Source organism: Hippichthys cyanospilos, chromosome 6 (assembly GCF_059441005.1).
Source record: "Hippichthys cyanospilos isolate Australia breed blue-spotted pipefish chromosome 6, RoL_Hcya_1.0, whole genome shotgun sequence".
In the NCBI taxonomy this organism is placed as follows: Eukaryota; Metazoa; Chordata; class Actinopteri; order Syngnathiformes; family Syngnathidae; genus Hippichthys; species Hippichthys cyanospilos.
The window spans coordinates 24889470-24915795 of record NC_142374.1 but is presented as its reverse complement, the minus strand read 5'-3'; the positions used below and the strand labels follow the sequence as shown (position 1 = coordinate 24915795).

The window sequence follows — 26326 nt, the reverse complement described above, 5'->3', positions numbered from 1 at the left end:
CTGTAAAGAAAAGAAAATATACCAAATATAAGAACAAAGCCTTTCCCCGGGGTGAATCCATCCCTCGGCATCACACCCCCAGGGGGTCCTGCCCCACTATTTGAAAAGCACTGCCCTAAAACAACTTTATACAACTCGGCAAATCCGCACTTTGAACCAACTCCCGGCATTAATTGGACAAAAGTAGTTCTTTGCCACCATCTTGTGGCATCTAAAGGCAATTTTAAGCTCCTGGCAATTAGCCTACTCCTGAGGTTCAAGTTGAAAGTTAAAATCACGTTCCTCTGAGATGTCACCTGACTTTGCTTGACTGTTTTGATTGGCTTTCAACCTCCACACAAACACACACGCCAGCGCGCGCAGGAACGGGAATGACCTTGTCTCTCGACACGTCGCCTCGCCTCGCCTCGCCTCGCTGCACTTCAAATTCATTTGGTGTGGAAAAACCTTTAAATAGACTCGGAGAACACCCACCGCTACTGTAGATAACCTTAGAACAGCGTTGTCTGACGAAAGGACAACATGACGTCAATTAAGGCAAAAGGTGCACATCCGTATCTCATTTGGCTCGTCCTCTATGGACAAGCTATTAGGAGAAATGTCTGTCGGTGGCAGGATATACCGGGAAATTAAATGTTGGGAAATTTCGAGCATAATTAGGAGTACAGCTAATACAGCTAATATTTTGGGATATGATAGTGATATAATACTAAATATTCCATACAATAATCGGTTATTTGAACTCAGAAAAGTACCTTTGCTTTGTTAAAGAACAATCGTCTGTCCATTACTGATGACGTCACAGATGAGTCGAGTCACGCGTGACGCCATAACACACTGCAATGAGCTGCTGCAAAATTAAAGTGTATCAAGCCATTTATGTCCTTTTGTTAATAAGGAGGATGAATCATTTTAAAGATGCAATATGTTGAAAAAAGTTGCTGCCGTTAGCCCGAATCACGGTAGTCAAATGACTGGTTTCCCCGCTAACCGTAGTGTTCTGCGGACCCCTGCTGTTGCGGCACCAGTCGCTGCGATAAGTTTGCAACTGTCAAATGATGGATGTTGGCGTGAAGTCATGAGTTCCAGCAGGTGCAGCGTTGCTATGTCAGATCATGTGTTGTGCATATGTGTTTGCATGGACTAGCATGACAACTTCGTGTCACACGAGCTGGAGCCACCAAATACACCCCGTGTTTACATACTCCCCCCCCCCATATCTACCGCCCGACCTTGGTAAATGCCACGTGCGATTGGACGGGTCGCGTGAAGTCAAACCTGAGATGATGGTGATAACGTTGTGACTTCTCGGTGACGGAGATTTTCTTAGAAGGAAGAGGTTGGTGAAAAAAGTGATTGGAAGTGATTTTTATTGCCTACTATTGTCTATTTTATGACTTGCTCTATTGTGTGGACTGTAAGTCTGTTGGAGAAAATGAACAGAATCGGGTTACAGTGGCGGTAAAACTCTTGAATCTCAAATTGAATGGTTGCTTTTATGTCAACTCGAGAAAGCGGTTTCAGTGAGTTAGCGCTGGCTAATGCTACACGCTAATACTACAATAGAAGAAGTTTCCCATCTTCAAAAGAAACAGACTAGAAATTTCTAACGATTTGATGATTCTCCCTCGTTGGGTGCTCTGAGTCATCTCTATAAAGCGGTATTAGCGGTCGGCCATGTTGTTCACGTGCCTTTGAATAGTGTGGAGGCCCAGTCCTGCTCCGGCCAGTATTTTGTGCTGAGTCCACACGGGCACGGCTGGGCCTTTTGTCAAACCACTTGTGTTCATTCTGTCGGGCTTTTCGTGGCGTTGAGGCGAGGAGCCAACCCTCGCTAACCTCTGCCTTTGATTTATTTTTCGGTTTTAGTCATAACCAGAGGAGCACCACCTTCCGTCATCCCGTGACCGGGCAGGTTTCTCCGGACAACATGGACTTTCTCCTTCAAGAACAGTGAGTGATGCCACCTTGCTTATTTTTAAGCCGCGTCCGACTGCTCGTTAAGTACATTTTGCGGGAATTCTTACCAATGTCTGCCGCGCATGAACAGTTTTTTTTCCTGCTCCGGATGTGTCACTTTCATATCTCTACGTTAGTTTTTTTTTTAAATAAAGTGGAGTGGTCGGTCAAGGACGAGGAGCAGTTCTGCTGGAGCGCTCATTATTTGTAATCAAGAAGCTGTTAAAAGATCTTTCTTGCGCTCTGTCACGACATCGCTTGTACAGCGCGGCTTGAGGGAATTTATCGGTTGAAAATCCACCTCGAGATCGGTGTTGATTTTTGACGGTTCGGTCACTCAAGGTTAGCATGTCTCCCCGTCAACTATTATCTTTCACATTTTTTCCAATTCAACTGATTTTGAGGATTTGTCTTTCCACTCATTTGATCTTACTGCCGTATTTTCTGCTCTATAAGACGCACTGCATTATAAGGCGCAACCTTCAATGAATGGCCTATTTCAAAACTGTTTTCAAATATAAGGCGCACAGAATAGAAGCTAAAGAGTGTTTTTAACCAAGAGTTATTTTTATCCCATTCTTTGGATAGTATCTTAGCTACTGGTACTACTACAGATACTACTGTAGATTCTATTCTGTGCGCCGTATAATGCGGTGCGCCTTATAGTGCGGAAGTACGGTACATACATACACAAATGAAATAATGTCAAGTGTGCCGTGCGGCGATGTCAAGTGCAAGTCAGCAAAGCAGATGAGATTTCGCGCCAATTGCCGAGTGCATTTTCAAGAAGTTTAATCAACGGCGCGTATTAGTGGGCACTTTGACCAAGATGAGGCTGGGCGATTATTTGATCAAATATAGCAAACGCGTCAGCCGGAAGCGTCCGCGTCCGCGCCGCTTCCAAAATAAGCCCGCGCTATCGAGTCCAGACACTCGAGCCTCTCTGCTCTTTTGCGATAACCTCTGCGACTCCGGCCCACGCGGCCGCTGTCAAGCTTTCAGATGCACTTTCCGCTCGCCGCTGACAGCCGTCACAGTTGACGGCAGACATGAAAAGAAGTCATTGAGTGCAGACTCAGCTCCGGTCATTTATGGGATTTCATTTCATATGGAGCCCTGAAAATTTTCAGAATTCATATTTAATAATATTCTCAGCTGTGAATTAAACAGAACTAATTTCAATTTATTTTCATCCTTTAAAATATATCCTGTCAAATAGTATTTTCATTCATTCTCCGCTAGGCCATTCTGACATTTATAGCTAAAATTGGTTTTGGTCGTCAATGGTATTCAATGAGTTAATTTGTGCTAAAAATTAAATAAATAAATGTTATACAGCCATCCCTTGCTACATTGCCGCCTTATTATTGTGGCTTCATTCTATCGTGGCTTTTTGTTTATGACCAGAAGTTTTTCTATTCTGGGTTTACCTCGCTATTTCCGCTAGTTACTGCTTGCTATTTAATTCAGACCAGGCCAAAAATAATATAGACCAGAATCACACCAGATGAAAACAAATTATGTATTTTTGTTTGTTTTTTTTAACAAAAGAGACAACTAAAAAATTCTGAAAACAAAAAACAAAAAATTCTACTGAGTGGATTTTGGTTACTGCAATTATTTTTGTGAACGCTAAATACCGCAATCACAGAAGAGGAAAACGGCACAGCTTTTGCCGTGGCATCACAATCAGAGGGGCTTGGACGGGGCCGCTGGACGCCCACGCCTCCGCCGCTAATAAGACGGATCCATCAGCGGCAGGCGCCAGGGGAAAAATCCAACGTGCTGCCTGGTCACACGCAAGCTCAGGAGGAGGAGAGAAAGACACGTGTTTAGGGGGGGGGGGGCAACCGGGCGAGGCCCCGATGGAAGCGTCGCGGCGTAAACATCAAAATTAGCTTCTTATTAAAGGGGTACGTGGATCGGAACAATCTTCAAATTATACCTCAAATTATAACTCTGTGGCTTTTGATTGACGCCGGCTAGGACGCAAAGCGCTCGCACGTAAAAAGCGTATTTTCCTCACTACAAGGCGCAAGCCTTCAATTTTCATATTTTCGCGTAAAATGAATGCGGCGGGCCTTGAGTTTGACACCCGCGATCTATACGGGCGGTCCGCTTTCCAATGACGTCGTCAAGCGGGGACGACAGCCATGTTGTAAGAGGCGGGGCTTCGTTCAAGTCCTTTTACTTCCTGGTTAGGATTCCAGTCACTCAAAAAGAAATTGAATTTACAATGAGCCAATGGTAAGGACATGTTGACTATATAAATTTATAACTCAACAGCCCGCATCAGCCCACGCAATGTCCGCTTTTTTTTTTTTTTTCGCCATTCACACCGTTTAGAGTGTTTGTTTCTTTTGTTGGGATGATTCCATTTCCTGTCTGTGCTTCAGTGCACATTTGAAAGCAGGCCAACACCTACAGTACACTTCATAAGATTGAATCGGAGCCAATACCGGAGGTGAAAAACGAATGGGGCGCAAGGATGATGATTTGACAAGCCTTTTTAACCTTATGCAGTATTTTGACCATTTTGGGGTCATTTTCTTCCAAATCAGTCTCATGTTCTTTTAGCCAAGAGATGGCACACTTCAGCGAGTGTGATAAGCAAGTGGGTGTGCCATATTGTCGCCATCTGGGTGAAATTGTGATTCTTAAAGTGATTTGGAAAAAATTAAGAGAATCTCACACGTTTTCCTAAAATCATTCAGCCTTACTATGCAGTAAAAATGCCCTGGTGTCTTGAGGTAAGAGTCAGTGACTTTGAGATACAAGTACCACGTTTGTTGTATTTTATTTTACCATTTCAAGTGTGTTTGGTGCGCCTTATAGTGCAGAAAATACAGGAAGGTTTTCTCTCTTGTTCTTACGTCAGTGAATAAACAAATCTGCGGCGTAGCAGGTGCACACACGCACACGTATGTTTGCGTCTTGCAGGCTCTCGTGTCCTCACGTCATGTCAAAGTCCGGCACGGAGCAACTGTCCAGCACCACCGTCAGCGAGATCTCCACCATCAGCACCTCCTCCGCCGTGGACGCCGCCCCCACCTCCAAGGTCAGTGCCAGGCCACTGGTAGAAATTCAAAAGTCTCGATGTAGCTCCGCCTATTACTGATTTCCAAATGTCCTCAATTTTAAATTTTTTTTTTTTTTAAATACGCAGTGCGCCAAAGCACTACATAATAAGACTGTAATTGATGTCGAAAGTATGAAATGATCCAACTGGACTGAGAGTACGGAGGACCCAAAGTGCCAGAATTAAATAAATATAAATACAAATGTCATGAATTATTTGTTTCACCGACGCAAGACAAAAACGCCACTTTGTTTAGCCTGGGTTGACGTCAGTGTTACAGAGAGTCTTTTCCGTATATAACCACACACCACAATTCCATTTTATAATTCCACCATGCTGCTCCCATTGCAGAAATTGTTAAGGACAAATCAATAAGATATGATTCCGAAAGTTCTCATTTGCATCTTTTTTTTTTTTTTTTCGCGTCTCGTACGCGCGCACACACGAGAAGTGAGGAAAAGACACAATAGCGCCTGTTTGATTTCAATTCTTTCGGCTCCTTTGTCTGCGTGGCCCCGCAGCCGTCACCGCTGTTGCCAACAAGATAACAAAGGAGGGGAAAAAAAACCAAAACGCGCTCTGCGACTTTTATACGGTTTGAGTCAAGGAAACGGTTTCAAAGGCAGCTTGCTTGCTTGTCGGCTTCTCCTTCCTGTCAAGTGCTTCTTTATAGTCAGCATTTGATTTTCACTCAATTGACATTTGTCACTTTTTTCCCTTGCCAAAACTTCTTCCTCGCGTCCTTTGCTTGTCCCACCGTCATTTGTATGCAGTTTTTCTTTACGGACAGCAGGAGGTGCTGCATTTACCATTGTCCGTAGCTATAACAAACATGGCCGCCTCCGGAGCGGTGCCATTCTTCGGATAGTACTTTAGATATTGATACTACTGTAGCTTCTATTCTATGCGCGTATGTGTCTGATTGTTTTGCTGGCATTCCCTTTAGCGCTGCTCCATCTAGTGGATGCATACTGCAACCCCAGCCACTAATTAAGCTTCTATTCCATGCGCTTTATAATGCAGTGCACGCTGTATATGAAAACACTTATAAAATAGGCCATTCATTGAAGGTGCGCCTTATAATCTGACGCGCCTTATAGTGCGGAAAATACAGTAATGGTTAGGTTGTGATTGGTCCGGCCAACTTGGCCAAAACGAACGCTAAAATGAGTTTGACACAGCTGGCCTATGATGCGAAGCAGCGTAAAAATACGTCTCTGGTATCGAATGTGGATTTTCGGGAAAAAGGTGGATTTCGGTGAAAAGACGGCCCCTTTTTACTTGGTTTTGCGGCCGAGCCAACAGGTGCCACAGGGCGCGGCGGCTACACGACCGGTCATTCGTCATCTAAACCGTGCCCTCTGCTGGCTCCGTCTGCCAACCCCCCCCCCCCCCCCCCCCCCCCAGGTGCTGCGGCTCATCACCTCTGCCACGGAACACGCTGCCTGATTATGACAAGAGTTTTGAGAGGAAAGACGAGCCCTCGCCGTTCGCTCGGCACGCCGCCACGGCAGAAATAAATCACGTCCGTTTCGACTCTGACAAAAACATCAGAGACGGCGCGGCCGTCGCGCGTTCCCCCTCCATTGACGTGTCTCCCTTCTCCCCCCTCGAGCTCTCATTTTCTCCGCCGGCTCGTCGGCACTCGGTGATGTCGGCGAGCAGCCGGCGCCGCCTCGACGGGAAGCATCAAAGCTTCAGCCATTTAGGAATTCCTGCTGTGCCCCGGTTAGTCTCTGCTATTGTTCTGGAAAAAAAATAAATAAATAAAAATCATCCGCTTTGAAGACATCGCAGGGGATGATTAGTCTACGTTTTGTCAAACGATTTAGTAGACGCTTTTAGCTTTGAAAAAAGTCCGTGAAAATAATGCACTTTGCTACCGCTATGTTTGATTTTTGAACAAAAATTAGTCGTCCGCAAATGAGCCATTTACCTTTTCGCACCGATCGTTTTGAGTCAAAATCGTAGCCATTACACTAAATTGGTCCTCATCCTGTTAAAAAAAAAGAAAAAACGATGTTAGGGTTCATTGGCGCTTCTAGAACTTCTTTTGAAAAGGCAACCCCGAGTGCCAGCTGATTTCCAGCATTTTGAGGGTGGCCAATTACCATTACTTCACAAATATAAGACGCACCTGTGTATAGGGCGCGCCCTTAATTTTAGGCTCTTTTCTACCTTACCGTGTATGAGACGCACCAACACTTTGGCAGCTATGTCGAAAACATAGCAAAAAAGAAAATAAATCCTATCTTTGTAAATTCTTCAGATTTTCTTGTTTTCATATCCATAAATGGTATATTTGTTGCGGGTTAAATTACCTGTTTCAGATTTCCCACATTGTGAGCAGTCAGTGAACACAGCACCAGTGTCACGTGCCCCAAGCAGTTGTATGCACACGTAAATGCTGTGCTTGGCTAAGGAAACGGAACTGCAGTCTCTTTTGATCGGTTCCCTGCAAGATGCTAAACAGGAACGCTTCGAAAGTGATGGTCTTTAGAAATAAACAAAACCAAAAAAAAAAAACCCAAAACAAACAAAAAAAACATACAAAAATTGTATATCAATTTCTCAATTTTTTATTTTCGGCGACATAAGCTGACATTTTGTGAAAAGGCATCTTATATAAATTTGACCAAAATCCAGAAGACACTTGGTGCCATTTTGGGCAAAATGTGACCTCCAAGCAAACCAAAACTGTCTTCCTTCCTCACTTCCCGCTTCGAAAAAGCACAAAATTGCTTTGAAACGTCGCAAGTACACAAGCTTATCATCCATTCTTTAACGGTATAAATGAGTAAATAGATGTAAATAAGCTGCTTTTCCCGCGTCGCAGCCACTAAAAACTTTAGCGCGTGTTTCTCTTGATGTTTATTTGATGTCAGTCTAGACGGTTGAGACATCAAAGTTTGCTTTGGGCTTGCGTTGCTGCATGAATGCATAAAAGCGACTTGAAAAGCACACCTGAGCAAAACCAGCCACTACCCCAAAATCCAAGCAGTCGATGAACAGCTCGGGGCAAGTTTAGCAGTGAGTAGTCGCGTTTCAAAAGATTCTTGCTCACTTGTTTTCGGGATTTGGTCACGTGACCAGTCATTGTTCCCCTATTGGTTATGCGATGAATGCACGGTTATTTGGAAAACTGCATTATTTTTCATTCACAATCCCCATTTTTCCATTTTTGGACCGTAAATGACCACCTGCGTCAAGGCTAACAACCAATCAAGGCTCACGTGTTGGTCATGTGACGTTCGCGAGCTGAGCTGGGACTGCGCGTCGCACAACTGTTGAACACGCGATGACATTTTCAGTCGACAGTAAATGGACAGATGTTTTTAAAGGTAATTATTTGAAATGGATTCTAGCCCGACTAATAGGTTTTTACTTCTGACCTCAGAACATTCTTTGACCTGTAAGCATGTCGCGATTGTCACAGGACGTTTCTTCACAGCTAAAAATGCCACGTCAAGCATGTATGAAGCACGCGCAACATTCTCAACACGGTTTCCTCTGTGTGTGTAGGTGTGTGTGTGTGACTGTGTGTGCCCTTGGTTTCTGCTGCATGCTGGGGACCAAGTCTCAGGTTTTATTATCTTTGTGAGGACTTCTTACGCTCCATCAAAGCGTTCCCCACAAGTTCAGACCTGAAGTGGATTTTTCTTGAGGTTCGGATAAGCGTTGGGGTTAGGCAATTTGTTGCGATGGTTAAGGTTAGGGTTAGCGGCGGGGATGTCCCCACTTCGATAGAAAAACTCAGCCTATGGGCACAGCACAATTATTCCCAGCTAAAAATGGGACGGCAAGCATGTATGAAGCATGCACCACATTGTCACACTATTTCCTCTGTGTGTGTGTGTGTGTGTGTGTGTGTGTGTGTGTGTGTGTGTGCGCGCGTGTGTGTGTGTGTGTTCCTGCTCGGCCAAGCAATCATCCTGAGATTAGTGACTTGTTGCTGTGGAAAACTCCCACCGCAGCTCTCATGTAGCGTGGCACTCAATCATACAGTCTAATAAGTGTGTGTATGTGTGTGTACATAGAGCGCCCCGAGCGCACGTTCTGCCGCCATATCAGACCAGAAGATTGTGTAATGAGATTTGTTGAATGTGTGCACAGCGGATAAGGCCGCTACTTCCTGGCATGCACACGCACAGAGAAGAAATGATAAAACACATCATGGTTTGCTCAATTGATTTGTACGCATGGAAGGCACCATGACCTGATGAATTCTGAAATATGGAAATAGAAAAACAGACAATTGTGGCTGTGCCTCGATTTAAACGACAAACCAATTTTGCATCTTGATTTTGATGCTTCGTTGAGTAGGGACACATAAAACATACCGTGTTTTTCGGACTATAAGCCGCAACTTTTTTCTCATGGTTTGAGCCCTGTGGTTTTTAGTCCAGTGCTTTTGCAAGCCATCTAATCAAGGTGTCAGTTAACTATTAAATAGGACAGAAAAGATGCAAATCAATGACGGTGTTCAAAAAGTTTTAGTAAAGAAAATATGTGTATCTGTTTTGTTCGTTCTCCTCGCGAGCAAAAAGAAGATCAAATCTATTGCCTTTTTTCCTTGCGCGTTAGTTATTAAACGTTCTAGTTGGACTAAAGACTGAAAAGATGTAAATCAATGGCTGTGCTCAAAAAGAGTTTGAAAAATATAGCGTGTTTAATTTTGATTTTGAGTTTGAACTGCTGTTTAACCGCAGTCTATTGTCTTCCTTCCTTGTGCGTTAGTTGGATTGACTAGACCAAATTTTGGTCCGAGCTGGTATAAATTCAGGACGGGCTTTAGCCGCAAATGTGTGCAAATGTGAAAATAGCGCGACATAATAGGAGCTCGAGCTACTTTCTCCGCACCGTCGTAGTGTGGCCCGCGGGTCACATGAACGCTCTCCAAACCTCCCACTCAGTAATAGGCTATTGAGTTTTTCAGTCGCCGGTGGTCTAATGCATGCGGGGTCCGGCGGCGCTGCGCTTATGTAACGAGAACAAGGAGGGCTTCCTGAAAAAGATCACCCTGCCGCGTGGGCGAAGGTCCGCGCTGAAGACAAAAGCGCTGCTGGGACTACGCTCGCTTGCCAAATGTGTTGGAGCGCTGATGTAGATATTAGCAAAAAAAATCGCGTCTTAGCCCTCGCGTTTCTTCAGTTCAATGAAGAATGTTTCATTCGTGGTTGACCTCACCTCTTCTTGCTGACCCATTGAATGGGGACACACGGGGAGCGTTTTGGTGTGTTTATTTTAGCTCGGGTTTTCTTAGCTGTGTAAAAAACCATATGAATGAACAAATAAGTTACTCATTCAACATATCTAAACCCTGGTAACAATATTCTCCAGGTTTCAATTGGTCCAAAAGAACATTGACAGTTTTACCTAGCTGTCACTAAAATAAAAGTACTGTATATTTATGATACAGTACTTTACTGGGTGAATGTCCTGTGGCCATGCATACTACAACCAAATGCACATGACAAAAGTGACAAATCATCATGTGCATTTGATGTTGCTGCAGTGAATTGAACTGAAAAAAAGTTCATTAACAAGTACATTGATGATTCATTTCATGGTGACTGTCCTGTGCCAAGACAAGCGCAGGACAGAAGAGACAAATCGTCACGTACGTCAAATGTTGCTGTAGTGACAGAGGGTTCAATTGAAGTCAAAGTTAACTAACAAGTCCATTGATGATTTGCTTTCAGGGTTGTCGTTCCGCCGGCAGCAGGTTGCACACTTTCGGCAAGCGGGAGCAGTCCATCAAGAGGAATCCTAACGTGCCTGTCGTGGTCCGAGGATGGCTGTACAAACAGGTGTGCGCACACACACCTTCACATGGATCGCTTATTCCGATCGCACACACCTATTGTTCCATTTTTATAGATTATCTCATGATCTGTACACGTAACGGTGCAAATTTAGAACATAATTTGATTCCGCTCTAATGTAGCATATTTACAGCATATTTGATGTTCTATATTCATAATGGGGCATATCTGTTGCTCTGTAAAGACACGTCATAGCCGTATCTCGAGAGCAGGCTGAAAACGTCAGTCCCGCCGATCCAGCGACGCGAGACAAACGATCTGTCTCGCCCGCTTGCTGTCCCTGCTTGACTCCGCTTGTGTTTTTCTTCTTCCGTCCCCTCGCAGGACAGCTCCGGCATGCGCCTTTGGAAGAGGAAGTGGTTCGTCTTGTCTGAATTCTGCCTCTTCTACTACAAAGGTAAAAGCTTGGTTCAAAATCTCAAGTGTCACAAACGCACACTCTGAATGGTGTCAGGACTAAATATCGAAGATGTTCTATTACACATTTTTTTCAGACCGATACCAGCACGAGTAATGAATTATCCCCGCTAAAAGGCGCACCGGATTACAAGGCGCACCTTCAGTGAATGGCTTGTTTTAAACATTTTTCACATATAGGGCGCACCGCATTATAAGGCGCATAGAATAGAAGCTACCGTAGTAGCTGGGGTTGCAGCCACTAGATGGAGCTGTTTTTTTTCACTCGTTCACTGCCAGTGACGGCTATAGACGTCAACTTTTACAGGTCATAAACGTCTGGTTTAGACGCTGCCTCCGCCTTCATGTGGTCCCCGCGACTTTGATGTGTCATTTCATCTTCATCATATCAATCAAACACTTTAGGCCACGCCTCCTGGCCCGCAGCAGGGAAATCAATTCCTCCGTCTCTTTTCTCCTCACTTCAAAGGTTTTTTTTTTTTTTTTTTCTCGCACTCAACATGATGAAACACTTGCCCCCCATTCTATTATTTGACTCAGAAGTCCCAAGAAGATTTTAGGCCGCCTGACTCCAATCTGGTGGCCCGAGCGTGAGTGTTGCGAGAGCGCAGATAAAAAGGGCCCCCGCCGTTCAGGGAATGTCTCCTCCAAAGGTCCTTGTATTATTTTTAAACAATTACCTCCCCTTTTAATCCGGATTTATCGCCACCCGGCCCGTCAGGGGGGTGGGCGGGGGCAGGTGCTGCTGCGTCTTTTGACATGGTTACAATATTTCATGATGCGATAATGGTTCAGCACACCCACACACACACACACACTCAGTGGAGACAAATACTTAGTCTGTGTTATTTATAGAAACTAATTAGGATGTAGAAACTCACAGTTGGCATATTTGGGAATTGTTGACCTTCACATTGTGGCTAAATTGTTGACTCAGTTGAATTAATTACATCTTTTGTATAGAATGCTGGAATTTTCCAAATATAAAATGCATCTGTTTATAGGACGCACCTTTAATTTTGGGGTCAAATTCTGGTATTTTCTATATCGCTGTGTATATATTTCCTAAATTGGTCTCGTAAATATATAATTGTTGTGGGTTAAGTGTGTTTCATATTTTCCTCATTGAGAGCGGTCAGTGAACGCCTCGTGTAAGGTTGAATGCGCTCCAAGCAGTTGCTTGGAGGTCTCGAGGTCTTGCCAAAAATACTCAAAGTTACGCACCTTCCGTGTTCCATTTAAGTGCATGAATGTTTGTATGTGCCAAAAGACCGCAATTATAGACAAGTCAAAGGGAATACCTTCCCGGGTTCAACATCTTCATTTGAATCAGCTGGAGACATCATAACCTCGCCATTTTCGTAATATTCCTGCGCGTGAATAAGGATGGTCTTGAACGGTGGTTCAGTCCGTTCGCTTCTTTTATTAATGCCGTTATTGGTATCGGCGCCAACTCAAGGGTTCAGAGTTTATATATTTTGAATATCTGTCTTGCAAAGTCAAACTGAAAGTAATGGGACAGTCAAATTACTTTCATTGGAACAAAGAATTATTATTTTGTCCACAATTGGTGACTACATTATTTTGCATGAATACTTTTCAAAGTACACTTGCATTCACCTGAAGATGACATCGCATGCGCCAAAGGCTCAGGTGCAAACCTATCACGGCCCAGCTCGCGAATGTCACGTGACCAAAAGGTGAGCCGTGATCGGTCGTCAGCAAGTGGAAAAAAGTGTTTTTAGAATTTGATCAAAATAGTAACTTTTTGTTATGTCTCAATAAGTGGCCCGTCCCTTTAAGTGTAAATGAATCGCAAGAATGTCAAAGAAAAAAGCAAAACGTGTGTTTGTAAAATGAGGTGAAACTAGCAAGCGATAATGACTATGAACGTATGTTCCCATGCCCCTCCCCCCTCAGACAGCAGAGAGGAGGCGGTCCTGGGCAGCATTCCACTTCCCAGCTATGTCATTTCACCCGTGGGACCCGAAGACCACATCAGTCGCAAGTATGCCTTCAAGGTACGTGGCTCTCTTCCTTCCTTTTGCCTTTCGTCAATTGAAGGCGCTTAGAAAAACGCAAGGGGCGCATCACCGTTGCCATGTCGAATTTTAGAAATCATTTCACCTGAAAGAAAACGTTTGCTGCCGTCACATGGCACCTTAAAGGCCCCGCCTCTTGAAGGCTCATGCACTTAAACAACGCTGCAATACGGAGTATTTTTTTTGTATATTGTTTAAAAGTGCTTCTCATGAAGCTTGAGTTTGCAGGAGTTTGAACATCTTTAATGTGTGTGGCATGGGCAAAAGTTGAATATGGGATGATAAATAACTTCTCGCAGCTGCATTACCCACAATGCAAAAGAAAAAAAAAAAAAACTCCATAAACGGCATTACGGGGATCCGAAGGAAACGAAGATGAAACGGGAACAAAAGGAGATTTGGATTTGAAGGTTTTGTTGTTGGGCAAGAAAAGGAATCAATATTCACAAATAGAATTCCATCCTCACGCGAGGACCGTTCGGTTTGCGATTATCCGCATCGTGAGATCCATTTGGGGCCGATTGGCAAGAGAAGCGGCCGACTCCATTTTGATCACGCCCTTACATAATTGGAATGGCGTTGCGGATCATCTTGGCTCATTCAATATATTTTTATTACTGGGAATTTTGGCAATGACTGGCTGCTGTAGTGACATTTGTTTTGGCCGTCAGTGGAGCTTCTAATGCTGCCGCCGCCGTGGAACGGATTTCCCTTTGGCCCCATTCCCAAACCGGACTTACACGAAGCCACTCACTGTTATTATATCGTGGGGGCCGTATTTGATTTTCAAACAGATTTTTTTCAATCCCCCAGAATTTAGATGATTTTATTTTAGTTATCCACGGATCTTATTTCTTTTTCTATCTTCCTACTTGTTTTATTTACCCATTTATTTTTCATTAAAAGAATAAATAAATGAATGAAAATAAACAAATAAAAGACAGTGAACATATGTACTAGCCTAATTCATTTCTCATTAATTGTCCTTTTTAATTTGACTTTAATCAACCAATGAACGAACAAAATAGTAAATAAACAAATAAAAAGAGTGAACATTTGCGGCCGAATTCATTTGTGTAAATCATGAATTGACCTTTTTATTTGACTGTAATTGTGATTAATTAACCAATGAATCAAAAAAATTAAATAAATAAAGGAGAACGACCATATGGAGCCTCATTCGTTTCTCGAATGAAGTCATTCATTCTTCTTTTTAGTTTGACTAATTAATCATGATTAATTAACCAATGAATACAAAAAATGCAACGGTTGGATGTCAAGCAAGCGCAAAATGATTGATGCGATAAATGAAAACATACATTTTCCCCTCTCCGTTTTATGTGATTTTTGAATTTGTGGGCGGGAGGCGTTTGCGGCCGCGCCGGATCACGTTTGGGATTCTCCGCCTGCGGCTATAAATAAAAGATGCCTGGCTTATTTTTGTACGCGGCGCTGAAGGCAAAACATCGCACGCTGGCGACCGGAGGAATCCCAAACAGCCCAGCTGCTTATTCCCGCCAATCAATACTTCACGCCGTCATAAAAGAGAAAAGTGACGAAATCCCAGGCTGCAACTTAATTGACGGCGCTAACGCAAGCGGAAAAGTTGCTGTCTGATGATTGTGAGCACTAAACCTGCAACCCTCCACCTCCTCTTCCCTCTCTTCCCATTGGTCGGCTGCCCGAGCGGGACGCACCCTCCCGCGCCCCTGCCAGCGTGTCGCGTTGACACGCCTCACGTAAAATAGGTACGCGGGAACAAATTGTGCCTTTGTCGCCTGTCTCTGTGCATGATGGTGATCCGCTTGTTGTTGTGTTAGCGTACTCTCCGCACTATAAGGCGCGCGTGCCTAGAAGCCTTCCATTTTCTTCAACCGCATCATTTTATGCGGCCCCCGAAATATTGACTTTGAGGTTTTGGATGAAACGATTCCCTTTAGCGCAGCTCCATCTAGTGAAGCTCAGCCACGACTGTAGCCTCTATTCTATGCGCCTTGAAATGCGACGAGCCATTCATTGAAGGTGCGTTTTATATTCCGGTGCACCTTATAGTGCGGAAAAATGGTGTTTGCTTTTTCTTTGTCTTTCTACTTTCTCGTTTGTGGATTTTGGTGGGACATCTTGCTTATAAGGCTTCAAATAATATTTGGTCTCTTTTTAGCAGTTTTGCTGATCAACAATTTTCTATTGAGCAGCGTGTCCGTCTTAGCACAGTTGTTTGGGTCAGTCTCCGCCCTTCAGTTATATTAAAAACATTAGTATCTATAATTTTGCTAAACAGGACTATGCATTATTTTTTTGCCTTTTAGCTAGCTAGCGCCAAGCCAACAAACAAATGTTTCTTCAGTACAGCGTCCAACTCCTTTATGCTAGCACGCTGACGTAACGTCAAAGCTTAAGATAATCTTTGCAAAGAGTTTTTTTTTGCCCCTTACCCGATTTGCGCATCTTTACGCAAACGGAAAGTGCGTTTTATTCCATTAACGCAGCTGACCTAAACAGGAGGCAAACAGAAGCTAATATTGTCTCCATTTGGATGTTTTTTTGTTTTTTTTCCTACTGCAAAATAGATGGGCAGTTTGGGAGAGCGCACCTTTTATCAGGGCCGGCCGAGCCGAGCCGAGCCGAGCCGAGCGCCGCCCGGGCTTATCTTTACCAGCACAATGCGCTCTTTAAATAGCGCCAGGACATGTGAGACCGACGTGCGTGGGGGAAAAAGACGCAAAGGAAGCAGATGAATGGAAAGTAAAAGGAAGCGAAAGGAAGCCGGCGGGATGGCCATTAGCTAAGAGCGTGACGTCATCCTGTCAAGCGACAAGCAAAAATTCATATGAAATAGGCCGAGTTCCAATTAGTAAAAAAAAAAAAAGCAAAAAAGCTCAAATTTGTCATTTATTATACGTCAAAATGTGGTAAACCATAACAACATCGTGGTCTCTGGGCTCCCCCTTGTGGTTCACAAAAGAATTACTGAAGCGAATTACATTTTTCGACTAATAGTTATTGCCCCCTTCATGGTTTACAAATGAATTTTCTCTTCAGATGTAAATCCTGGCCTTTCCAATCGTGTCAAAACCTATTGTGTCCATTGCGGTGGACATTTGTTTTAGTCTCTCACTTACGACGCGTTGGAGCCACCCTACAAAATCCTAGCGTCCCCAATCAAGGACAATTTCCAATCATGCCTCAGCTTATTGTGTTCACTGTGGTGGAACTTTTTGTTTCTACCTTTTGACTCGTTGGAACTACTTTACAAAGTCCTAGCATCCTCAATTGAGTACATCTTGGCCTTTCCAATCATGTCTCAGCTTGTGTCCACTTTGATGGACGTTTGTTTTGTACCTCCTTGGAGCTAGCCCATGAAGTCCTAACGTCCATAATTGAGTACATCCTGGCCTTTCCAATCACGTCTCATCTTGTGTCTCTTTTGATTGGATCTACTTTACAAAGTCTTAGCGTCCCCAATCGAGGACAACCTGATCTTTCCGGTCATGTCTTGGGTTTGGCTGGGATGCGATTCGCTTTGCTGTTCCGCTTGGACAAAAAGGACACAACATTGGACGCAAATAAATAGTCTGACTCCAGGAGGACATACAAACAACCTAGCATTTGCATAACCGAGCCATGATGTCGCTTTTTTAGTCAGAGCAGATAAACAATCTTCCTTTCAGGCATTCTTCTCCCACAATAACCCTGCATTTGATTTTTTTTTTGTTAACTGAAATGGACAGACAAACTAATGGGCTTTCCTGCGGTGATTACTGGAGCGCCGGCCACCCACGCAGACACTAAAAGCACTCTGGTGAACTCCTTTGGGTGCCGTCCACAGACACCCATTCAGAGACAGCCAATGGGGGGGGGGGGGGGGGGCACTCTCATTTTATGGCCGCACATTTCAATTGTTTTTTGCGCAGTTTGGGTTTTATTGGTTTTGTTTTAAGGACACCTGTTGGAATACTCCGACTCCTTTTCATCATGCATGAAGGCATGACGGAAAGGAGTCGCTTTATGGCTCTTAGCTGCCTGAATCCAGCGCATGAATTTTGCATTTATCAGACACAAAGTCCATCGAGAATTTTTACTGTCTAGCGCAAATAGCTTTTTTGTTTTGGTGCAGGTAGCCTCGCGAGGAGAGGAGAGGGATTTGCTTCTTGCTACACACGCACACACACACGGACAATACACACAAACATGTACACATGTAACTAAGGACACACACACAAACAAAAAATAGCCCCGTTTGCGTGGACAATTAGTGTTTTGTTTTTTTTTTGTCTGGCAAATGAAAAGTTCAATCATGTCAGGTAAAGCCGCTTAGAAATGTTGAGATTATAAAGTTACTCCTTGTTGAATTTGAAAATATTTCACTTTCGCACTGTCTGTCTAAAAGAAACAACAGTTGAGTGTTTTCAGTGGTTTGTGGTGTTTCTTCCCTCTCATTGGTCAGTGTCATTGTCGGTGGTGCGCGGCGTCCGTCTCGGTTTGTCATCCGCTCCACCCGATGGGACGGGGTGACGCCTTTGCCGCGCTCTCTGTCTCCCCCCGCAGGCGGCTCTCGGAGGCGCCCGCTCACTCTTTCCCAAACCCGGCTCTGCCATCGGCTCCCAGGCGCAGCACCCGGGCATGCGGACGTACTACTTCAGCGCCGACACGCAGGAGGACATGAACACCTGGCTGAGGGCCATGAACCAGGCCGCCAACGTGAAAGGCCACGCGGGCGGCAGGTCGGGAAACGTTTTTTTCCGCTCACATTTAGCGCCCAATCTGAATGAGGTTCGCCTTTCGAGGTTCCTTTGTCCTAATTGTCACGCTTCTTAATGCGCTGCAAAACCAGAAAACGTGGTGAGAACTTCAAGAGAAACCTTATCCTTCCAAATAATACGGGATAACGACACCAACAAACCTTAATATGCTTTTATTTTGAAGTCAAGTCGGAGGCCTTGGAATGCAGTGCACCTTATTCGTGAAAACTGTTTTAAAATTGGCCAATCATTGTGCGCCTAATATTCCGGTACGCCTTATAGTGCAGACAGTGCGGTAAGTTTTTCAATCAGCAAAGAAGCTTTTTTTTTTTTAATCCAAATAGTTGCAGCTCTACTGAAGAAATCCTCTGATCTTCTGATGACTTTGAAACCACCTGTGTGGTGATATTTTGGTTTTGCATATCGTCTCCTTTTAAGTTTACATTCGAATGCGAGCTTGTTTATATTTGCACGCAAACGTGTTAAAAAATACATGAAAACTGGAAAATGTATATAGGACTATTGTTAAGAATTTAGCAAAAATCTCCCCCGGTTCTCATGCGCTCAATCTGGTGAGACATCCCGCCTCATGGAACTTGCTCTTGTCCCGTCCCCGTTTAAACACCTAGTTCGGTTTTCAAGACCGGGTTGAGATTTTCCAAATTTGAATTTCCGCAGACCATCCGAGCAGTCCGAGCTTTTCCTCATGCCGCGTCATCAGAGCGTCCCGCACGGCAACCACGTCAACGACCGCAAGGCGCCGGAACCCCAGAGACCCGCCGTCGTCCACGAGGTCCTTCTGGAGCCCATACGTCAGGACCCGGGCCGCCTCCGCAAAGACTCGACCGTCGCCGGCGAGATGGACAGCCACGCCTCCCTCCCCGCCGAGCCGACGGCCGGCGCCCCCTCGCCGGCGAACCACGCGTCCTCGTCGGCGCCCGTGTCCCGGGCGCCCTCGAGGTCCGCCTCCACGCTGCCCAGGAACGGCCCGGCGGGGATGCCCAGCCCCATTTTGGAGCCCAACGGGATAGCGGCGGGGACGTACCAAAGGGAAGCCCCGCAGGAAATGAGGAGGAGGAGCACTCTGGAACAAGTGGAGCACTGGGTCAAGGTGCAGAAAGCCGAACACAAAGGGTAAGCTTTTTTTTTGACTGCTTCTCGTATCGGTCTGAAAAAAAACGGTCTTGTTCATCCCAAATATGTATGGACATATTTGAAAAGAAGTCTTTTGTGTCGCGCGGCGGCAGTCCCCCATCCCGAGACAACACCCTCCCCCGCCGAACGCCGCCGGCCCAGCCCAAGTTCGGCACCCTGGATACGTTGCCCAAGACCCCCCGCCACACCCCCCCGCCGGCCCGCCTGGGCGAGTACAAGTACGCCCAGGACCGGCTGAGCCACTTCCGCCTCACCCCCGAGCTGGGCGGCCCGGGTTCCGACACGGCCCTGCAGCTGTACGAGTGGCAGCAGCGCCAGCGGTACCGCCACGGCAGCCCCACGGCGCCGCTCTACACGCCGGCCCCGGACTACCCTTTCGGCGCCCGGCCGCCCGCCGCCGTTCCGGCCGCCCCCAAGCACAACGGGCCGCCGCGCTGCGTGTCCGTCCCGCCTTCGCCCGAGGACATCCCGCCGCCGGGGCCTCCGCCGGGCACCGTCCGGACCCTGTCGCCCGCCCGCCGCCCTCACACGCCGGCCGATCGCGTGACGGTGAGGCCCTCGGCCGACGCCTCGGCGGTGGACGTCCTGTTTGCCGTTTCGCCTCGCCGGACCAAGTCTCAGGTCTTCAAGGTAAAATCCAGCTCGATCTGTTTTCATACTTTTGCTCGCGTGGAAAATAGGTTCTGTCCAAATACCAGCGGCACAAACGATAATTTTGTCGGAAATCGATTTCTGTCATACCAAATTCTGTAGTCAAATCCATATTTGCGATTTAAACGTTTTTTTAAGTGCCTAGTCACAACAACATCACGCCTCCAACGCCGACCGAACAGGGCTGCACATTTAGCAAAAAAGAGCAGCACTAACACACCAACTCGGGTTGTAAGAATACTGCACCGACGCAACAGTAACACACCTGTTGCGTTTGCTCGTGGAGAGCGCCCCCCTGGTGGCGAGTCAAATAGTTCAAAATCAATGGCTTCATAGAGTCTTCTGCCTTCTTTCGTTTACTGGGAGACTGCCCCCTTGTGGCCGGTAAAAAATAGCAACTGATGTTTTTATGGCAATCGTATCGAAAGTGAATTTGTGTGCCGCAGGCGTCCACCATGGAGAGGCGCTCGTTGCCTCCGTCCAACTACATGACGCACACGGTCAGTGCGCCCAGCCTCCACGGAAAAACGGTACGTCTTGGAAAACATGGAACAAACCACACGGCGCACGCTCTGTTTTCTGATGTCATACTAATCCTCTCACCTCTGCTTTGATGCAGTTCGGTGCAGGACTCAAGTTGGGGTTGGGTTCTGAAACTAGGGTGTGGGTTTCATTTCTCAGGGCCAATTATTAGAGCCGTATTTTCTATACTTTAAAGTGCAGGTAAAAGCCTTGAATCAATCGTAGCTTCTATTCTGTGCACCTTATAATGCGGTCACTGTCATCGACGGTTTGTAGGCCTCAAAGTTCCATTTCAAGTGTCTGATAGTGAATGAGTTAAGCCTACACATATTCAACAACTTTTCAGATTTGCGTTTTTTTTCAAACGTGTGTATGCATAGTTTTGAATCCATTTGAAAGTTGTACTCCACCAAAGTGGAAGTGGCGCGTAATCCTGTGTTTGTTTGCGTGTGTGTGTGTGTGTGTGTGTGCGTGTGGTGCACGGCGGCCAGCCCGACGAGCTCACCCTGCTCCTCATTCAGCTGCGCCGGCAGCAGGCCAAGACGGCCGCCGCCCGCCAGCGCACGCTGGAGCAGCTGCGCCGCCGCGGCCCCCTCCTCGCCGCCGGCCCCCCTCCCGCGCTAACGCGGCTCGGTCCGTCGGGCCAAACGCAGGTTCGTCGTTTTCGCGTCCGGTAGAGGTTGCCCCTAGCAGAAAAAAAATAAAAAATGAAAATGACACTTCCTTATAAAAATATTGGGGAAGATTCTCACTTTTATTCTGTCCTTGCTCTCAGAATTCTGACATTAAAATAGAAATTTTGGCCTTTAAAGTCCAAATTCTGACATTGAAGCTCAGGTGCCAAACATACGGCCTGCGGGCCAGAAACGTCTCACGAATGAGATGATTTCGTAATGTAAAGTATAAAAATGAGCAGAATCTTTTTCAATCAGTGAAAAACTTTTTTGGTCCCCCATACTGGCGCAAGTTTGAGTCGCTTGCGTTTAGCGGCAGCCTCTACCTGCAAATCTTCATCGGACGTGTACAAAGAGGAAGCGGCGTCTTGTCTATTTGGCTTGTGGTCTGGTCTGCTTTTTATGATGATTTCCTCGTTTTGCTAACGTAGCATGACGCTAGCTTCCCTGGCTGCCGTGTGCTCTGGCTTGCTAACTGTGGAAAGTGGCGCCGGCCGGACCGCGTTTTCGTTGCTTCTCGCTCATAGCGTTGCGGCCGCGGCGGCGCAAGAAAACGGACGGGCCGAACTTTTTGCCCACGGCGTGAATGCCGAGAGGCGCGTCTGTCTCCATGTCGCCCAAGTGATTTCCGACGTGATTAAAGAGCCAAACGTGCGCTATTGTGTTGAGGTTGGTCATGTGACATTCGCAAGCCGGGCTGGGATTGGTCGTTATCCTAGCTTGTCCTATCGAATTGAACAAAGTTTAGAAGTACATTCCTTGCGGTATCTCAAGGTGTAGGTAGATTCGGATTTATTTTTGGCTCATCTGCCTGAAAATGGTGTCACATAAAGTAAAGGAATGCAAAAGCCATTTGGTACTTCATTTTCCGATTGATTTGCTCTTAATTTGAAACACAAAATGCTGACACCTGCTCCAACCTTGTTCCGATCTCTTGCGTAACCCCTTAAGTGCCTTCACGTGCCCCCAGGAGTACCTGTACCCCCGCCGTTGTGAGTCGCTTTTGCAAGACCCCAAATTGTTGATTTTCAAAACGACTACATTTAGTGCCCATTTTAATCATCATCCACATACTTTTTTATTCGGCAAAAATTGACCACATACAAACATTTTTCACAACTTGGTCCCTCATGTTTGTTTAGAAAACAACAAGAAAAAAAACACAGCTTCAGGTAAACACGATGAAGTAGCAGATGGTTGCGGCAACCTTGCTTCTGGGAGTAACTTCAAAATAAAAGCTTCATTTCCTACATTACTTGAGGTCCCTTCTTTTATTTTGAAGAATTGTTTGGCGTCCTTATAACATGTGACCGCTTGATGAAATTAGAGTAGCTTGACAGGCGGCAGATTCTCCGCAAGTCTCATTAACTTCTGGGCCAACAAGCTAAAAAAAAAAAAAGTATATATTGGCGACATTGTCTCTCTGCATTCACACACAATTGATTATTTCTTAACGCGACGAGTCAAATAATATTTTTGTTTGGTTGCAGGTTGATGACACCTACAAGCAGCTTAAGCAGGATCTGGAGTATCTGGACCTGAAGGTCAGAGCCTTTTCCTTTTTTCTTTCATTTTTTTCTTATTGGCTTCCTCCACCCCGACTCTCCTTTAACAACCCGGACGCACGTTGAACTACGCGGCTCACAAACGCTCACCGTAATAAGCGTAACGGAAGACTTTTTCTTTCATTTTTTTTTTTTTTTTTGGGGTGACTGCAGCTCTTTTCTTGACTCGCAGATCAGAGCTCTAGAGCCCCTGATCCTCGCAGTTCACAGTTTGTTACTTCACTGCACTGCTGGGCCTCTCGGGCCGCTCTTGACCGTAAGCTCTGTGCGTCCTTCCATATGCGGCGCGCTCGTGCATGCCGAGGCAGCAGCAGCGTCACCCGTCTTGCCGCCGTGTGTCATCATCGCACCCCCCCGCGTCGCCGAATGGGCATGGGACGGCTCGGCAGTGCATGTGTTGTGGCTGTGGGGGGGCGGCAAAAAAAAAAAAAAAAAAAAAAGCCGGTTGCTTCTCGCGCCATCTCTCAAAACGCTGCACCCTGTGTTGCCATGATGCAGGGATTTCTGCTGTGTCATCATATTACATCTGATTGATAACTTGGACGGGCATGATCATTTTGGGTGACTGGCTAGCAGTTTTTTTTTTTTTTTTTCATTATTCAGAATTTTCTTGGGCTCGTGTCAGGGGGTAGACCAGCGCCTGACGAATGACGTACCAGAAAGAAAAACAATTGTCAAATGTCGCCCTCTAGTGGTGACATACACCAACAAACCGACGGACCTACCATTACAATTTCGTCTGGCTCGAACTCAAGTTGTTTCGTGACATCATAATGACAACCACTCAAACATTCGGTACATTCGGTCCAATGATTCGCTGCCCAAACAGGGCGTCGTCAAGAGTGCCCAGTCCTCATTTGCTAACGGCGAGCTGAGCTAACACAGTAGAACCCCGTCAGTCATTTAGCTGAAAATGGAGTCCTTGTGATTTTGTGGGCCTGTCCACTCGTGTAGGTCTTCAAAGCGTCCATCGTGGTGGTCTCCATGGCAACAGCCAATCTATCTATCTATACATATTATTGTTGTTGTTGTGGCTGCACGGCAGGTTGCATCAGAGCATCTCAGTCTGCGTGCAATCTCCGCTGTTTGCTTTGGAGGAAGGCGTTTGACATGCGGGCGGCCGGCCGTCCGCTTTTTCTTTCAGGTCGCTGGAAGTCAAACGCTGAAGGCGCCCGTCAAGGTCGCGGAGAGTGACGTGGACGTGAGTAACTTGAATTCCTATTATTGCAATATTGGCATTTATTTGCGTTTTGTCTATTTAATTTTCCAATAGGATGCCCCACGTTTTTTTGTACGTTTTACACCTTTGAGTCATTTACTGTGATTAAAATGGCAATAATCATCTAAAGGCGGCGATAGTAACCCAAAGGACTCTTTACTGCCCCCCGCAGGTGAAGCTGAGTCGGCTGTGCGAGCAAGACAAGATCCTGAAGGACTTGGAAGCGCATATCAGTTCGCTGAAGAAGGATAAGGTGAAGGCGCCTCGCGAGCGCAAACGTAAACGCAAATGACGGCCCTCGCCCTCCCGCGCCCTCCCTCGCCCGCCCTCGCCCTCCCTCGCCACCCTCAGGACAAGCTGGAGAGCGTGCTGGACGTGTCCCACCAGCAGATGGAGCTGTTTCACGAGCAGCCCACGCACGTGCAGAAGATCGCCTACCAGCAGAGGCTTCTGCAAGAGGACCTGGTCTCAATCAGGGCTCACATATCCCGCCTCTCCACGGTAACGATGGACTTCTGCAACAACCTCATCCGCGCCTACTTTTTATTGTTATTATTATTATTATTTACACCCGGCTCGGTCCCTTCTTTATTAGCTATTGTGGTAACCCTTACTGACAGTTTGTTTTAAAATATATTTACAAATTTACTTACATTTCGTTCAAAAATTATACATCACTGATTTCCTTTTTTCATCATTTTTAATACTTGACATAATTTTACATCTCTGTAAATGTGGAATTTAAAAATATTTATATTTATAATGAAATCTATTTACTCTAAATTTGCATTTTTTTTCTTTACCAAATAATTTCAAATGTCAAAGTACTTTTGAAATTGATTTCAATTGTTTTTCAAAGTTTCTGTTTGTCTTTTACGAGGAATTTTGAAATATCTTGTTAGATTTGGGTAAATGTATTCATTTTTAGATGTTTTATTCCTAAACACAGTTATTATTATTTAAATCTCCATTTTTCAATTTCTAGTTTGATAAATTTAAAACTTTATTTCTTAAAAAATGTCCATAAAATATACTGTATACTTAGATTTGTTTTAATTTCTTAAAATAACATTTATAAATTCATTATCTTTGGTTTTGAAAATGTATATCTCCAGTTAATGACTTTAATTAATTTTCAAATTCCTTCTGAAAACGTAAAAAAAAATTGTATAACCTTATTAAATAGGTTGGTTTTACTTCCCTTTAAAATGCTCTTTTTCCAACTTCATTTTAAATTGATTTAAGCTTAATTTGCGTAAAGCGCAACATGAAATGTTCACGTCAGCAAGGCGTCGGTGTGATCTTGGGCAGGAAATGACGCAAGCTTGGGAGGAGTACGGCTGGCTGGAGAATTCGGTGGCGCATCTGAGGACGGCGTTGCAGGCGCGCATGAACCACAGCGCCACCTCGGAGGTCGGATCCGGTCCGCTTGATCGCGACGGGGCCCGATTCCCGCCCGTGAATGCTTCCGTGTGCGCGCGCAGCAAGAAAAGAGCGAGATGAAGCGCGAGCTGTGGAGGATCGAGGACGTGACGGCGGGACTGAGCGCCAGCAAAGCCAACTACAAGGTCACCGTCGACTCTGTGCACAACCCAGGTTGGTCGGAACGCCATACGGAACGTCACGAGCACGCGACGGCATTCGCTGAACAAAGCTCCCAGAAGGGAAAACTCAAAAAGGGTCAAATAAGAAACCTTCGGAAGGGACCGCGGGCGGGAGGAGCCCGCTTCCAGGTTCAACAGTTTGCACTAGATGCTGAGTGCTAAACATAACACATTGGATGTATGTGTTACCCCCTTCGCCTATTCCCCACAATGCATTGTATGTTTTCTTAAAGGGCCGGGTTCAGTCAAACAAGAACATTTCATAAATAACACGCAAGGAAGACAAGAGGCTTTAGATTATTTTGCTCACGAGGAGAACGGACAGAGATGTGTTCAGTCTCCTACCGCTCTGACGCATCCCGTCCATTTTTTTTATTGATTAGAGTACCCCTAGTTCCAAAGGTCGCCACCCTATCTTCTTCTCCGAGAACGTAATCGCCACCCGCAGGTCGTCCCGTCCTGTAGTCGGGTCACGGCGTCTCTGCTCGCTCCTTCCACGGGCAACTTTGTCTTTCGCGATTCAAACAAGGTCATACTGCTGAATAAATGCTTTGCAACACAGTCAGAGTAAATACGGAATAACATGAAGATCTCTTCGAACGTCGCCACAGTCAGCCCGTCACGCATCCGCTCACGCCCCGCCCCCTCCCTCACACGTTCGTCTCCTCACGTGAGAGTCTCGAAGCGATTTGTGTACCTTTGTGTGTGGTTCCTCGCAGAGAGGAAGTTAATGCCTTGCGTGTCGGAGCCCAGCGTGCCTTCATCCGGCCCCGACGTGCATCCGCCTCCCCGTAGCTCCGTCCCCGGCGTCTTCTCGCAAACGCTGCCTCCCAACTTTGTGCCAAAGTGGGTAAGTCCCAGTCAGTCCTACG

General features: G+C 45.7%; 1 protein-coding gene across 14 annotated transcripts in view; it reads left to right on the top strand.

Moving 5' to 3' along the window:
• Positions 1–26326, top strand: part of LOC148422976 (pleckstrin homology domain-containing family A member 7-like) — a 61414-nt gene that overhangs the window by 28091 nt on the left and 6997 nt on the right. For 5 of the 14 annotated variants that reach the window (XM_088417722.1, XM_088417720.1, XM_088417719.1 and 2 more), the window contains 18 exons: positions 1870–1953; positions 4900–5017; positions 10741–10848; positions 11188–11260; positions 13201–13301; positions 17871–18046; positions 18743–19198; positions 19312–19849; positions 20317–20400; positions 20884–21045; positions 22557–22610; positions 22804–22887; positions 23776–23832; positions 24023–24103; positions 24202–24351; positions 25162–25263; positions 25335–25446; positions 26174–26304. In XM_088417722.1, coding sequence (XP_088273848.1) covers positions 1870–1953; positions 4900–5017; positions 10741–10848; positions 11188–11260; positions 13201–13301; positions 17871–18046; positions 18743–19198; positions 19312–19849; positions 20317–20400; positions 20884–21045; positions 22557–22610; positions 22804–22887; positions 23776–23832; positions 24023–24103; positions 24202–24351; positions 25162–25263; positions 25335–25446; positions 26174–26304 — 2671 coding nt within the window. Of the gene's footprint in view, positions 1–1869; positions 1954–4899; positions 5018–10740; positions 10849–11187; positions 11261–13200; positions 13302–13322; positions 15071–17870; positions 18047–18742; positions 19199–19311; positions 19850–20316; positions 20401–20883; positions 21046–22556; positions 22611–22803; positions 22888–23775; positions 23833–24022; positions 24104–24201; positions 24352–25161; positions 25264–25334; positions 25447–26173; positions 26305–26326 lie in introns of those variants that run through there. The other 9 variants (XM_088417724.1, XM_088417723.1, XM_088417727.1 and 6 more) reach the window with 7 other exon arrangements.